This window comes from Callorhinus ursinus, unplaced genomic scaffold (assembly GCF_003265705.2).
Source record: "Callorhinus ursinus isolate GAN/ISIS: 27379988/994484 unplaced genomic scaffold, GSC_fseal_2.0 scaffold23, whole genome shotgun sequence".
NCBI classification, from domain to species: Eukaryota; Metazoa; Chordata; class Mammalia; order Carnivora; family Otariidae; genus Callorhinus; species Callorhinus ursinus.
Window position 1 is genome coordinate 2,431,915 of NW_027397085.1, and position 16,814 is coordinate 2,448,728.

General features: G+C 39.4%; 1 protein-coding gene and 1 pseudogene across 1 annotated transcript in view; one reads left to right on the forward strand and one right to left on the reverse strand.

The window, feature by feature from the left end:
* The first annotated feature begins 3,950 nt into the window (after positions 1 to 3,950).
* The window catches only part of TBCA (tubulin folding cofactor A), a 97,773-nt gene continuing 84,909 nt past the window's right edge, over positions 3,951 to 16,814 (forward strand). Inside the window, exon 1 of the mRNA XM_025892559.2 lies at positions 3,951 to 4,119. Coding sequence (XP_025748344.2) covers positions 4,067 to 4,119 — 53 coding nt within the window. The 5' untranslated portion in view covers positions 3,951 to 4,066. The remainder of the gene's footprint in view (positions 4,120 to 16,814) is intronic.
* On the reverse strand, positions 10,909 to 11,215 carry LOC112839688 (large ribosomal subunit protein eL37 pseudogene; annotated as a pseudogene).

The window sequence follows — 16,814 nt, forward strand, 5'->3', positions numbered from 1 at the left end:
CTCAGTCTCTCCTAGGGCCCAGAGTGTCTCTGGGGTTGTCTTTCAAAAAGTGAGTATTTCTCTACCACAACAGGCATGACCTATATGCTTTTCTCCTCTTCGGGTTTACCAGAGACTTCACACAGTATCCTTAGCCACAAGATGCATCAACATCATTGAATCTACTGGTTCGTATGCCCTGAATAGCAGGGGAGCTTGTCCTGCAGCCCAAACTGGATGCAGAACCCCACTCTTGCTCAGTCCCCCCTCAAAGCTGCTGTGTTCTGCTTCATTTGATTAATCTGCCAGAATAGTATTCCCAAGTGCAGCGTATTACTACCCCACTTACTTGGAAAGTGATTCCGAGGCCAGGAGTGAGCAATGGATAAATGGAACAGGGAAAGAAGAAAAGGAAATTCAAGCGTGGATTATTGAGTTTGTCAGTTGCTACAGGTGACTGGTATTTGGTTCCATGGGATCAACTGAAGAGTTTTCTGAAATATGTCTACTGCATGGAGACCTAAGAGGGGGAGCATTTGAAGTACTGGGTTGTGCACACATGTGTCCTGAGAAGTTTCCCATGCCTGTCTCCTGTCTCTGTGGGGCTCTGGCCTATGCCTGAAGCAAGGCACTTCCAGATTGCAGTCCTGCAATGCTGGTCAAAGCCTGAGTGTGGACTAGGTGCCACTGCAGTGGCTCCAGTTGGAGGGAGGGCCAAGAGAATTTGAAAAAATGTACAAGTAGCAGTGAAGAAAGTGGATCTTCTAGATCTCTTCAGAAGGGGTGCAATTCTTAATGATGAAGGAAACATTTCAAGTCTTACCAGCACCCAGAGGTAATTATCAGAGACATTTCACAAAAATATACTTGTCCCAATAGCACTTCTTGATTTAAGTTATTTCTCCAGGGATGTCTTCTCCAGCTGGCCACCCGGTTTTATTCAACGGAAGTACAGCATCAGAGCAACTGCGCGTTAGCCCTGTATAAGTCTCAGTGCATGCAGGTTGTCTCAGAGTTCCAGGAAGGTAAAGACATGACCAGTCTTTTGTGTCAAAATTAGAAATCTGTCTCAGTCCCGTATTTGACTTTTCTTTAACTCAGAAAATACTTAGTATGCATCTCCTAAGAACTAGGCATTGAGCTTGTGCTGAGGAGACTAAGCTGAACGTATTGTGGCCTCTAATCTTGAGGAGCTTGGAGTCAATTGGGAGAGAATGGCATGGAGAGATGGCAAGATGAGTTCATAGCTCTGTAAGCATATGGGGAAAACAACTTGTTGTTTGTGAGACGATCTGCAGTGAAAAATATTACCACAACCCTCCAAGATTAGCAAGGGAAGAATTGCCACTCAGGGAGGAGATAACTACACTTTCCTCTTCTTGCTCTGACAGATTCTCCCAGTTTGGGGGCATCTCTTCAACCCTCAATCTCAAATGCTGATAAATGTATCCCTTACAGAGTCGCCTATGGATTCTTTCCTATAGTTCACCTAAGTCCCAGGCTGGAACATTTGAAAACAACTCAATTAAGATTTAAGGATAACAGAACAGAAGGATGCCAAACAGTGAGAAATGCAGTTTACATAGTTTATATTTCTCTTCTTTTACTTCCTTCCTTTTTTTTTTTTTTTAAAGCAGCCTGGCTTGGAGCCCAACACGGGACTTGAATTCACGACGCCGAGATCAAGACATGAGCTGAGATCAAGAGTTGGATGCCCAACTGACTGAGCCATTCAGGTGCCGCATCATGTACATTCCTATATTCATATGAATGTGCATCCTACTGTGTTCTTAGTTTCCTGTGTAGGGCCTCATTTCCAGATAACTTATTTATTTAATGAATGCTTTCTATGGGGCTTAATAAGTACCAGCACTGTCCTAAGCACTTTACAAATGTTAACTTATTTTAAGCTTTATAACAACCTGATGAGGTCGGTATTATTATCACCCACATTTTAAAGAGGAAACAACTGGGGCATAGAGAGGTTAGTAACTTGTCCAGTTTTACACAGTTAGTAAGAAGCAGAGCTATGATGTGACCTTAGGCAGTCAGGGCCAGAGCTCATGCTCTTAACCACTACTATAAACTCCTGACTCTGGGAACAATTTCATCTGATTCTCTATCCTTAAGGGTGGGGCCAAACTCCATGATCTTAACACATAGCCTCAAGTATACAATATAATATATACAGACCCAGATAAACCCACACTGTCCTTGAGGGCCTGGGCATGGGCCTGGGTACACACAGTAGCAGCATCTGTCTTTGGGTTATAGTAATTACTGGTTTACAATAAAGTCACAGATAATACAAAATCATTAAAATAAAGAAATAAAAGGACAAAAGGGTAGAGATGGGGTTGGGGGTTGGAAAAGACAGTTGGTGTTTACATCGGAAAACCTAGGCTGAGGGAAAATCCTGCAAATCAGTGTACGACTTAGCTCTGAAATTCTGGAAATCAAGGAAAAAGAATATGACGAGTACATGGCTTTTATTGCCTGACTGAAGAAAGATCCTTGACAGTAGCAAGAGCCCTAGCTGCACAATCTTTTGGTTTGTGGGTTTGGCTGCTGTTGTTTCTTTGCCTTAAAAGGGCTCCCAGTAACTTTATATTAATGATCTACTAGATTTCTAACTGTAGCATTTTGCTTTGGTGACTCTGCTGTCTTTTTGTTTTGTTTTGGAACCCCATCCTTGCCCCTCCACCAGTATGTCATAAATTTGCTGTGTCACTTGAATTGTATTTCAGTGTGCCAGCCAGTCGGATGACATTATTTATTGAATTTTAGCATCTGCTGTGTATGGAACCTGGGTCTTAAAGGATTTTCAAACAATAGTTTTTAAAAGAAATATACTAAAAATAAAATTTAATATTGGGTGATTCGAAAGCATTCAGGCAGCAATGAATAGGCAGGGGTCAGTTATGGTAGACTTTCTCCAGAAGGTGGGTTTTGATCCTGGATTTAAACTAAGGGTCTTGGACTGGCAGGGGTGGAAGAGTGTTCCAGAGCTAACCATGACAGCCAGAATGAGGAAATCAAGTGTAGAGAATGGAAAAGACAATCAGGTAGATGTCTTTGAAAGATGACACCAAGAAATAAGAAAACAAAGGAGGTTCTGCTCTGCATCCTTTGGCGGACTCCATCAGGAAGAGGCTGACTGAAGGTACCCTTCATTTTATGCAACAGACACAATGCTTGAAAGTATAAAATAAGTCAAAAGTGGAGCGTCTATTGTGCATCAGGCACTGAGATTTAATTTTCATATCTACTCTGTAAAGTGGGAATTATTTTCATTTTGCACACAAGGCAGTGGGCTCAGCAGTGAGGTTAAGTGGCCCATGTGCCCAGTGTTGTCTAATATACGGTGGAACCTCCAAAGTCAGTCAGTTTGTGTGACCACGAAGCCCAAGCTTTTGTATGCCACATACATTTTTGTAAGTTGAATATTGAAGATAAGCAAGTGGTGATGATTATTTGAATAAGTCTTAGAGTCATTTCCTCTGCGATTTACATGTCTACAAACATGTTTTGCAAAGGTCCGAGGTAGAGATTTTCTTGACTGAGTGCATGGTATTAGTTTATTTCATTAAACATACATTACTTTGCCCCATTTGACACCAGATAATGACACCGAAAATATCCTTAATACAATTTTTAGGTCATTCCGTCCATTAGGCAGATAATTTCGCAGAGCAGTGTCATAGCCAAACCAATCTACCGGGGAAGATAACTGAAGTTTCCCACAACGCCCAGGCTGTGGAGACCGGGAAAAGTGTAACTTGTGTCCACACTAAAAGAAAGCCTGTTCAAACACTAAAAGGAAGTCTGTCCGAGTGAGACAAGGGCAGGATCCACGAGGGGGAAAGTGGGTGGAGGCGGATGACAGCAGGCGCGTGTAGTGACCCGCCCTGGGCCCGCGACCCTCCGACCCCGCCCATCGGTGTGGCCCGACAGCACGGCCGCGCCGGGGTCTGCGCATGCGCGCGGGGCCGCGGCGACTACGCCGACACTACCGCCTTCTACGCGCCTTCTTCCTCCACGCTTATCCTTGCTCTCCACCCCTCCTTCCCGCGGCGCTCGAGGGATCATGGCTGATCCTCGCGTGAGGCAGATCAAGATCAAAACCGGCGTGGTGAAGCGGTAAGGAGCCGTGAGCGGCGTACACGCCGCCTCCTCTCCTTCGCCTTATGGCGGTCCGGGAGGCTGGGCGGAGCGCAGGCCCAAAGCGGGCTCCGGACTCCAGGCCTCACTTGGGGCTCCGCGGCCGGGACGCGGCGGGGACGCGTCGGTGCCTGAGCCCGCGGCCCGGGACACCCCCCCACCCCCGGCCGTCTTTCTTCTGGAGAACCGAACCGTTGGGCGGCGGGGGTCGGCGCGGCCCCGCCCCTCGGGCGCCTGCGGTAGGGGAGACCGGGGAGCGGCGGCCGGGGAGGTGGAGGGGCGGCGGCCCGGAGCCGGAGAGGGCTCCGTTTGGGGTCGTACCTCCGGGGTGCGCTCACCGCGGGTCTCCCTGCCCATCTTGACTGGTGGGAGGCGGATTCAGTTCATTACGTGCCCTCAGATGGATGCGCAAGCCCGCTCTGAAGTTTAGAGGGGACGCCGAGAGCCCGGCCCTCAAAAATGAGGCCTTGTTGGGGCCCTGTGATCTAACATGGCAAGCGGGACTCCCAGTCTCTAAGAACTTGCAGCACATTCATCAAACTTCTGTGGCCTCTCCCTCCCCTCCGTCAGTTTCCCGGAAGTACGCCCCAGAGACTGGGGGATGCTGTTTAAATAACTATCCTGGGTAGGCCAGTCCTGTAATTGGCCATAATTCTGAGTGCTTTTGGACACTTCAGTACTGATTAGATTTTTATGCTTCAGATCCAGGAACATCAAACTTTTTGATGAGGGATTCTCGGAGAAAAGATAAACAGCCCCCAGAAGAAGCAGGCTATTTTGCAGTAGAAGTAAATGTCTAATCCTAGCCGTCTGGCTTCTTCCTCTTTGCCCACCTTTCCTCCCTTTGTTATTTCCACCGGAGGAAGGACAAGGCAAAGGGAAGAATAAATTCACTTACTAAGGTACTGCCTCTGAGGATTGCACTGTACTTTCCTAGAAGCTTTATTGTTACGACAGTAGGAAGATTCCGTGAGTAGTAGTTAAATGAACAGCCTTTCCCCCAAGTGAGACTGGGTTCAAATCTTGATTCTGCCATTTTTATGTGTTGCAGAATACCTTACATTGCACCGTGCCTCAGTTACCTCATCTGTAAAATGGTTAGTAGCCATCTCATGCAGTTCTTGCAAGAAATGCCTGCTGTGCTTTTTAACACAGTATGTGGCAAATAGTTAAGTGGCTAGTAAATATTAATAGTATTGTTTGTGTACCTGTTTTACAAATGAGAAGCTGAGGTTTAATGAACTTAAAGTAGAAAAACTAAACTCATACTAACTAAAACTAACATGCTGTCTCATGGCAGGACAGGGAAAAGAACCCAAGTTTCTGATCTACAACTGTTTAAGCTGCAATGCTCTAAAAAAGAGTATTTTTAAAAATGTGTGAAATAGGGGAATTGACATGTGTAATTGAAAATATAAATAATTTGCACTATCACTCACCCTAGAATTCTGTTGTTCACTTTTGTTTATGTAATTTTAATAGATCTATTTGGCAGAAGTACCAGGGTATCACGGAGAGTGCTTTAGGCCAAAAGTCATGAGAAATGACTCCTGATGATAGTTTTCTATTAATTACCTGTATGATCTTGTCATTTCTCATCCTAATGATCTACACTAGTTTATAAAATTAGTTCCAGTAGTCATATGATTATAATACATATTCTAGAGAAAACACACCCATTTAAATAATTAATAAGCTAAGTTTTTAGGCTTTCAAAAATTGTCAAGTGCATATGGAAATGGCTTGGAAATAAAGTTTGGTTTTCAGTTTATTTCAATAGAGCATTATCAAACTTTAATTTTGACTCTTTGTACTTCAGTACAAAAAATTTACCATTTTTGTGAAACCCCTTCATAATTTACTATTTACTTAAAATTTACATATTTACTCAAATTGCTTATAAATTACTGGAAATGTCTGCCACAGATTTTTTTCATGGTTTTTCTAAGGACATTTTGGTGTAGAGCTTCCCCATTTGTAGTAAAAGGGGATACGTTCTTTAAAAAACCTAAAATTTCTATTTTAACTGTTTATTATTTATATTTTACCTTGGTAGACAACCATCTAAATCCATAAATATTGTTCCCTGTCTCTCTTCTGTTATTTTTTGCCAGAAAGTTATTTTGCTATGATTCCATCTTTTGCCTTAGTGTCCTATTTTTTAAATTCTACATTTTACTTCAGCAAAGAGAAAAGTAGATAACGCAAGATACACCAGTAACATATTAATAATTGTTAGGGCGGAATGATCATGGGCTTCATTATGTTCTTCTCTGTATATGTTTAAAATTTTTCATAATAAAAAGGTCTTCAAAGGTATGCATTTCTCTCCTCTCCAAATTTAGTTTCAAAGGCTTCTTGATTAGTTTCATGATTCAGACATGTTCTTGGTTTTGTGAACAGGGTTCTGTTCAGTGGTTTCTTAAAGCAATGGGCTAAAAACCAATTTCTGTTCTTTTTTCTAGCCAGATGTTCATTTCCCATAGCCTCATTTCTCTTCAGAAGTCACAACTTTTATTTGAAAGAAGACATTTAAAGTCATCAATTCCTGTCTCCAGTTATTTCAGTTTTTCTCTCCAGGAGTTGAGAGCCATTAGAATTATATTCTAGTTATTAGTTCTAGAGTTCAGTTTGGGTGGCTTTCCTAGGGAGGGTGAATTCTTAGAGTTTTGTGTCAAATCAATCTGCTAGAATACTTCAGGGATCCAGAAGTTCCCTGTAGTGGGTTTTAGTAAGAAATCTGAGCAGGGATGTGGAAAGTTATAAGAGTATTGGAAATAGGCAATAAGTAGATGATGGTATTTGGCAACAGAGAGATCAATGAATAAAAGATGTGAGTCTCAACGTGTTGGCAGAATGGTGAAGGCAGTCCAGTGATGGCAGTCACATTAGACAGGAAAGTAGAAGCAAGTTTCAAGGGTTTTAGGATAGGCCCTAAGGAAATAGGCAGAAGCCTTACAGTCTAGGGAGACCTAAAGAAACTTTGTTATCTCATATGGTAACAAAGGGAAAGGATCAGATTGCTGGAAATAGGTTTTGAGAAAGAAGTTAGAACCCTAGAAACAAGGAAAGAGTCCAGTTACTAAGAATGGCTTGTAAGAGTTGGACAGCAAAGAGGCTAACTTGGTACTGAACCTCTCAAGGGCTCCTTAAATATCCCCTTCCCAGTAACAGGATTGTTTTTCCAGAGCTAATTATGGCTGTGAGAGATGTGTGCAGTTTCTTCAAGCAGCAGCCTTTTCACATGTGACTCATTATTTAATGAGTTTTAGTTGGTGGGTTCGGGTCTGGCACCAAGATCCATGTTTCAGACTTTTGCTAGACCTATTGGTATCTGTCACTGGGTCACAGCTAATGTAGCAGCCTAGCAGGGAGTTATCAAATATCACTCCCAATTTTCGTTTTCTCCAGTGCATAACTGAAAATCCCCCCCTCTCTTTTTTTGATATCTTGGTGGCATCAGTTGTCCCAGTTTACCTGGGACTGAGGGGTTTCTAAGATGTAGACTCTTCGGTCCTAACACTGGGAAAGTCTCAGGCAAACCAGGATGATTTGTATTAGTACTTCTGCTGTAACTAGCTAACATACCACTGTTTTGTGTGCCATGATTTATTTGGAGGCTATTTGCTGATAATACAACTGTGAATTGATTGTTGTACCTTACTTAAATTAAAACTTAACTGTGTCCTATAAATATGAATCCTTGCCAGAGTAGTTTTCTGTATCAATTTAAATTGTTAGTGATTTAGAAAATAACTTCTTTAAAGTAGAAGAAAATCGAGGCTCGATGTTTTAAATGTTGATATGGTATTTCAGCTTAATGATCTATGTCTACTGTAAATTCCCAAGTAAGATTTGTGTTTATAAGTTTTTTTTACTAGATTTATGGTAAGTACAAGAAATACTTCTGCAAAAACAAAATGTTATGCATTTAACATAAAAGTTTATTTAATAACCTTAAAGCCAACTTATTTTCAATAAAGCTTGCTAAACTAGCCCACTGGTGAGTGAATTAACTGATTAAAAATACTTTCTTAAATATATCTTTTTTATAACCATTTTAGATTGGTAATGGTTTAAAATCCAACATGAACAAAGAATGTTAGGGCATTGGAAATAGCACTGACATTGGCCCACAGTTTTCCTCTGATTAAATGAAAGTGACACCAGTAGATTAGAATGAGACTAGGACAATTCACACTGCAATTGTGTTAGTTTAACTTTAACAATCTTTTAACACTCTTGTTTAAATGTAGCTGACATACCATAATTACAAATCTACAAGCCTTGATTATAGAATTTTACATCATGAATCAGTGGGGAAATTGTATTGATTTTTTTTTTTTTTAAGCAAGCACCTTTCCCAAACGGTGGCATCTTCCCAAATAAGTTTATACCTTTACCTCTGATATACAACTGTGTATGATATATATACTATGTATAGCAGACATAATAACAACATAAAAGTTAAGTAAAATTTCCATGTTAATAAATATATATTCATATATAATGTATATAATATACTATATTGACATACATTGTGTATGTATACTGAATGTATTTATTGTACTGACATAAAAGTGAAAAATAGGAATGACGCATAGGTTTGCATAGACATAGATACAGTTTTTCCCCTGTAGCTTTAGTTGTTTATATACTTCTTATATTTAAAGTAAAAATGGATAGAAGTGTGGTGGGCAGTATCTGGGAGAGGTTAAGGACATAGCCCTGAAAATTTCCTGTAAGGTTTAGTAGCTTTTTTATCTTTTCTCCCACATCATACCCCTTTGATTTGAGTTAAAGTAAGTTCAGCCAAAATGGCCAACTTCCTCCCTTGAAATTTAGCCAACTCCTTTTGGAATTTCTGTAATGTATTCAGTTCTCTAAAGCGATGGTCAAAGGCAGTGTCAGAATGGATTACAGGTGGTCAGCTCTTCACCACCTTCTGCCAAGTACTTGGCAAGCAGTGACTTTTAGAGCTACACAGCTGGCAACCAGATGTCTCTTCAAGCTGGAAAGGGAGAAAGCTAAGGCCACTCATGACCATGGTTTTCCCAACACAAGCTATATTATTCTGTAAGTTAAATGTGGAAGTGAAAGATCTTTTGACCTGTGTGTATGTGTGTGTATGTGTGAATGTGTTCTGTGTCTTCATTGCATTTTTTGTTTGGTAGAAAATTTTGAAAATATATAGTAGAGCAAAGTTGGAAATTTTTTTTTAATAATAACTAGTCCACAACCCTTAGAATATAAGTGCTTGGTTGTGTGATCTATGTATTCCAGGGTTCCATTTCCTATAATGATGCTGTTTTATTTGCCCAGAGCTGATTTTTATTTTGTTTTGTTTTGTTTTTTTAGGAGAGACTTAAAAAAAAAAATAGAGAGAGAGCACAGAGGGAGAGGGAGAGAGTCTCAGGCAGACTCCACGCTGAGTGTGGATCTCACGACCCTGAAATCATGACCTGAGCCAAAACCAAGAGTTGGATGCTTAACCCACTGAGCTACCCAGGGGCCCCTAGAGGTGATTTTTTTTTTTTTTTAAAGACTTTGTTTATTTATTTGAGAGAGAGAGAATGAGAGATAGCACGAGAGGGAAGAGGGTCAGAGGCAGAAGCCGACTCCCTGCTGAGCAGGGAGCCCGATGCGGGACTCGATCCTGGAACTCCAGGATCATGACCTGAGCCGAAGGCAGTCGCTTAACCAACTGAGCCACCCAGGCGCCCCATAGAGGTGATTTTTAAAAAACATCAATCATATGACTGATCCAGAGATCATTTATTTAGCAGCTTTACTCAGAACCTACATCTTTGAGTCACTTGGTACAGTGTTGGCATATAATAGATACTCAACAAAAGTCTTTCCAGTGAAGAAATGAAGGCACATAATAAATAATAAAAGTCTTTCCATTGAACAAATGAATGAATGGAACCTTATTCTGTAAGGATTTTTTAATATAATAAGCAGTAGGGAGCCATTGAATCAATTACAGTATGACGATATAATAGTTACTATAGCTATTTATTGTTGCAGTTTGAGTTAAACAAATAGAATCCCAGGCTCCACTTAATACATACTACATATGGGACCCTAGACAAGTTAGTTAACCTTTAAAAGCCACAAGTTTTCTTAGCTGAAAAATGGGCTAATAATATCTTTCTCATACTGTTTTTGGGAGAATTAAGTAAGGTAATCATGTAAAGCATTTGGCCAAATGCCTGATTGGTAGTAAATGTTTAATTATGTTAACTGCTGTCATTATTATCATTATCACCATTCTGTAGATACATAAACAGTGTGGATATAGGGCATAAAGATGAATGATCTGATCCCCTGGAGAGACTGTGAAACTTGCTTTCTTTTAAATTGTGATAAAAATTTGCTCTTTAGTTGTTTGTTATGTTCACTGATTGGCTGCAGAGAGAGAAAGGAGGAAGATGAAGCTTGTGTTTTTGAGTCATCTATAGGACTTGGTGATGGCCATCTTTCTATAAACTGCTGAGGCAGTGATGCCCTACTTACTCTAAAAATCTCATATCAGTGATCTTGTCTTTTTAACAGTTTAAAAAATACTGTATCAATATTATTAACACAATATAACAAAGCCAGTTTCACTCTTAGTGCATTTCTGTAAAGTTTATTGTAGGGAAGAGTAATCAAGGGAGTTTTTGAGAGTTGTTATTCTTAAAATGTATAAATGATGACTACGACTGTCAAAAGACATTTTTACTTTTCTTTCTTTTTTTAAACCAAAATATTTATTTTGTGACTAATCGTTGAAATCCTTAAGATGAACTGGTTGCGGCAACAGCTGCCCTCTTGGGTTTAGGTGTTGTTCCCTCATGAATCTGTGCCTGAATCTGTGGTGTACAATTTTTAGGTGCTTCATTCAACTGGTCCCAGTGGTATTTCGTCTCTTAGCCTTGGTGCTCCAGTTATACTTTCTCTCCCACTTGGCAAGATAGCCACATTTGCCACAGGTGGACTTCTGAAGGTGGTAGACCTTAGAGCCACAGTAGGGGCACAACGTGTGTATCTTACTGCTATACTTTCCAAATGATGAAGTCCCCTTCCTCATCTCTTTTCTCTGGCTGAGACCAAAGAGCAACATTCTTAAAATTCTGATGCTAGATTATAGTTATTTCCAAACCCTCCTTTATCTTTATCTTTCGTTTTTATCTTTCTGGGTTTTTTTTTTAAAGGATTTATTTGAGAGAAAGAGTGAGAGAGCGTGAGAGCTTGCACAGTGGGGAGGGGCTGAGAGAGAGGGAGAAAGAAACCCAAGCCTACTCTGCATTGAACACAGAGCCTGATGCAGGGCTTAATCTCACGACTCTGAGATCATAACCTGAGCTGAAATCAAGAGCCCGAGACCTAAGCGACTGCACCACCCAGGCACCCCAAGGTTTTTATCTTTGGTTTTTAACTGAGTTCCCTGTTTGTTGTTGTCATTGAGATCCTTTAACTTGTGCTAAAGAAGTATCTTAGGGAGTCTTATGTATATACATACATTCTAACTCACAGTTTGTCTATAAAGGTTATCAGAACAAGTAGGCATCTACTTTTTAACTGACTGACCCTCAGGTTCTGAGCAGTACTAGATGGCATGCTTTTAATATGGCATCCATTGCTTGAAAAACATCTGTACTCTATGAAATTTTGAAGACCTATAAATCTACTGAAATGTATTTCCACTTAGGTTACCGGTATAGCATTGTCATTTTGATCTCCCAAGCCTAGAGTGTTAAGTTCTAAGGATTCTGCATTATGTCAAGATATACAAAGATTTTCTTAAGGCCATGCAGTTTTTGTCACCTTTTTAGGGACCAGAGGGGTGGTGTCTAACACATTGCTTTTTACAAAGTAGACATCTACTACATACTTGTCAGTCGAGTTATGGAATGGAGGAAACTAGAGAAGAGGTCAATTATATGCAGGGGAACAGGTCAAGAATCTGGGAAAAGAAGTTGGCTTTATAACAGTGAGAAATGGATAAAGTTGATGAATACTCTTTTTAAACTTCAGGAGCAACAGAACTAGCTCTAATAATCTCAGCCTTCAAAGATTTGTCAAGATAGTACTTTTATTAGAGAAACAAGATAAGAAAATAATTTATATCAAGGATTTGTTTAAAAGTTAACTTTACAGCATTTTTAAGCTATGTTGGAGACTACTGTAGAAAAATTTTTAATAAAGTTCGATCAAGAAATGTTTTGTAGTTTACCTAGAACTAACCAGAACACTGTCTCCCTTTGATTGTAATTTAATAGAGGTAGGTGTGTGTGTATGTGTGTTACTGTCCATTGTTAAGTTACTTACAAAAATAGGCTCACGCATTCCAGGGTTTGTTTTTTTTTTTGTTTTTTATAGATTTTATTTATTTATTTATTTATTTGAGAGAGAGAGAGAAACAGCATGAGAGGGGAGAGGGTCAGAGGGAGAAGCAGGCTCCCCGCTGAGCCGGGAGCCCGATGCGGGACTCGATCCCAGGACTCCGGGATCATGACCTGAGCTAAAGGCAGTTGCACAACCAACTGAGCCACCCAGGCGCCCCAGGGTTTTTTTTTTTTTTAAATCTAAGGGCGCCTGGGTGGCTCAGTTGGTTAAGCGACTGCCTTCGGCTCAGGTCATGATCCTGGAGTCCCGGGATTGAGTCCCACATCGGGCTCCCTGCTCGGCGGGGAGTCTGCTTCTCCCTCTGACCCTCTTCCCTCTCATGCTCTCTATCTCTCATTCTCTCTCTCTAATAAATAAATAAAATCTTTAAAAAAAAATAAATCTAAGAAAAATAGTAGGGTTATAGGTAAATTCAAATCTTATTATGAGCAATAGGTGGTATTCCAGAGAAACTAAAATAGCAAAGTTTTGGGCTCGGTCCTTAAGAAATCTGTGCTGTTAAGTTATGCAGTGTACATGTATGGGAATATTCTTAGAACTTCAAGTATCACTTTATGTAAATCCCTGATCTCTAGCTTTATCCTGAACTTCAGACTCATTTTAAAGTATTGAATGAATGCCCTTATTTTAGTTTTCACTCCATCTGATTTCACGCCATCTGACACCAAACTGATTACCTTCTCAAATCTGATCCCCTTCACCTGTTTTCTTTTATGCAGAAAAATAATTATTTTTTTTAAAAACCCGCCTCGTTTTTTTTTTTTTTTTTTTAAAGATTTCACTCATTTATTTGACAGAGAGCACAAGCAGGAGGAGCAGCAGAGGGAGAGGGAGAAGCAGGCTCCCCACTGAGTAGGGAGCCTGATGCTGGGCTTGATCCCAGGACCCTGGGATCATGACCTGAGCTGAAGGCAGACTCCTAACCGACCGAGCCACCCAGGGCCCTGAACAGTAATTATTTTATGTATAAACAAAAAAAATGCAGAGAAAACCCAATAAACCTGAAATGAAACACTATAGGTACATTTGAAGTGCCCTTTCTGAGTCAGTTCCTCTCCCTCTTTGCCTGTAATTTTTATTCTGAATTTGACTTTATGATTTCCATGCATATTTTAAACTTTTAATTTATATTGGAGATACATAAACCATATTATAGTATGTCCTGTGAACTTAACATTATATAACAAAATATATCTGAAGGATACCCAGGAAACTAGTATTGGTTGTCTCCTGGAAGGAAAGCTGTATAACTGGAGGGAGGACAAGAATGGGAGGAAATTTTTATAATTTTAAATCATGTGTTACCTATCAAAATGTAAATTAATTAAGAAATTTTACATTGCAAATAGTGTAACTATTCATAAATTCATAAATATTCATACCTATGAAATCTTTTATTACTTTTCATGCATATTAATATTACTGTTTTTGAGACTCATGTTGAAACATGTAGCTCTAATTCATTCTTTTGTGTGAACGTACTAGTGTTTTTTTTCATTCTCATGTTGATGGACATTTAGGTTTTTTGTGCATAATGTTACTGTTTTTGAGACTTCATGTTGGAACCTGTAGTTCTATAATTCATTCTCTTATGTGAATGCACTAGTGTTTTTTTCATTCTAGGCTTGATGGATATTTAGGTTTCTTTTCCACTCATTTTTCACTTTTACAAATAATGCTACCATATACTTTGTTAATTAGTTTTTGCTCCTAGTGCACATATATAACAGTTAGTGTAAGGGAGATTTCCCAAGGAGTGGGCCCTGAGTGGATTATAGTTGTATGGAGATACAGCTCTCCTTTAACCTTCAGGATGATCAGGTGTGGCAAGAAGAACGATGGGATAATATGAGGGAAGAGCCTTTCATACTGAAGAAACAGTAAATACAAAGGCTTGAAAAACAGAGCCAGGGTGGCTAGTTTGAGGAACAGCAACCAAGTGAGATAGAAGAGGAGAGGGGTAGGAGACACACCAAGAAGTAGGAGGGAGAGGGTACAGTTCTTATGGGGTCTCGTTTGTAAGGATTTGGGTTTGAGTCTCAGATCAGATGACACTACCTCTGTAGAAGTTTCCCTGGCTGTCTACAAAGTTAGTGTTTCCCTGTCTGTGTTCTCAAAGAACTTTGTCGTTTTTGGTAAGATAGTACTAAAAATACATTATCTGTTGAATTCATTAGACTAGTGGTTTCCAAAGTATGGTCTAGAAGTCCCTTGGGGTCTCTGAGACACTTTCAGTGTGTCTGCAAGGTAAAAGTTATTTTCGTAGTAATACTGAGACATTATTTGCCTTTTTCACTTTAATTTGCTCACACTTTTATAGTGGAGTTTTCCAAAGGCTATATGGTACGTGATAGTGCAATAGATTGAATGCAGAAGATATGAAAATCTAGATGCTTCTATTAGTACATTTTAAAAATTTGCAAAAATGTAAAACATTTGTTAAGTGAATTAAATACATATAATTTTTTAATTTTTAAAACTTTTTAAAATTTCCTAATTTTAATTAATACAATAAGCATTGATATAATTCATATAAATAAAACCTCCTTGGGGTCCTGTGATAGTGTGATTTATAAAAAGAAATATATGGTCTTCCTTCCCATTCCAGACACAGAGCTCCTAAAATTCTTGGAATTTCCTAAATGAAGAGAGCAATAAAGATCTTTTTTGTGTTAAGGAGATGATTTTTGGAAAGTCCCTAGGTAACTAACTGAAGGTTGGGGCTGTTGCCAGGGAACCATCTCTCATTAAAGGGTTGGAACTTTTAGTCCCATCCCCTGACCTCTAGGGAGGAGAAAGCGGCTGGATGTTGACTCAGTCACCAGTGGCCAATGAGTTTATCTTGCTTTTTTATTTTATATAATTTTATCAGTTGTATATTGCTAAGGAGTTATATTGTTTAGTTATTTTTTAATTTGTAAGAAGAATATCTTCTGGGACTTAGTATTTTTTACTCTGTGTTATGTTGGTAAGATTACCCATATTTTTACATTTAGATGTAATACATTTGTTTTGACTGTTGTATATTATTTCATTGTGTGACAATTCCACAATTTATTTATCCATTCTTCTATCAGTGGGCATTTGGATTGTTCCCGTTACTGTGTTTCTATGTACGTTCTTGTTCATTTCTTTGGTAATAGAGTTTTTCTTGGATATTTTTCCGGGAATGGAATTGTCAGGTGACAGGTATGTGAATGTTCTACTTTGTAAAATCATGCCGAACTGTTTTCCAAAGCAGTTGTACCATTTTACATTCTCAGCTGCATTCTACGAGAGTTCCTTTAGTTGATCCACATCCTCTTCAAAGCTTGGTAGACCTTAATTTTATTCTGATACTGTTTTTACTTACTTTTCATTTTGTAGAAAAATTATTTTGATTTTTTTAAAAGATTGTATTTATTTATTTATTTGAGAGAGAGAGAATGAGAGAGAGCACATGAGAGGGGGGAGGGTCAGAGGGAGAAGCAGACTCCCTGCTGAGCAGGGAGCCCCATGTGGGACTCGATCCAGGGACTTCAGGATCATGACCTGAGCCGAAGGCAGTCGCTTAACCAACTGAGCCACCCAGGCGCCCTTGATTTTTTTTTCAACAAGCATCCCCACAGATAAAGAGTAAAGGAGGTATGAAGCTTCAGCCTCCAACCACATACTTAATCACCTCCTTCTTCCTTGTGTAGAATAATGTATATGCCTCAGGCAACCCAGGGTTTTTTTTACCTGGTGGAAAGGAGAGGTTCTTTGGAAAGATCCTTTGGAAAGTCATCCATTTCTAGGACACTGCATTCAATATTGAATGCCTGGGGAGTGAGGGGAGGCTTGCAGGTGGAGGTCTGGCTAATGGGTCCTGAAAACCCACTTGGTGCTGGGTTGAGCAGGAGCTAAGGCTAAAGAAGGCCAACAATATTACTTTCTAAATGACTTTTTCCATGTTATTGTGTTAATTCTTTTTGTTTTTTTCCATTTTTATTGAGATATATTTTACATATAACATTGTTTTAGTCCAAGGTGTACAACATAATTATTTGATATATGTGTGTGTATAACAAAATACTACCACAATAAGTTTAGTTAACATCAGTCACCTCACATAATTTTTTTTTCTTGTGATGAGAACTTTCAAGATTACTCTCTCAGCAACTTTCAGATATATAATACAGTATTGTTTTGATGCTGACTTTATGTCACCCTGCTGTACATTACATCCCCAGAACTTAATTATAAATGGGAGTTTTTACTTTTGGCTACCTTTACCTATTATTCCCCCACCCTTGTCTCTG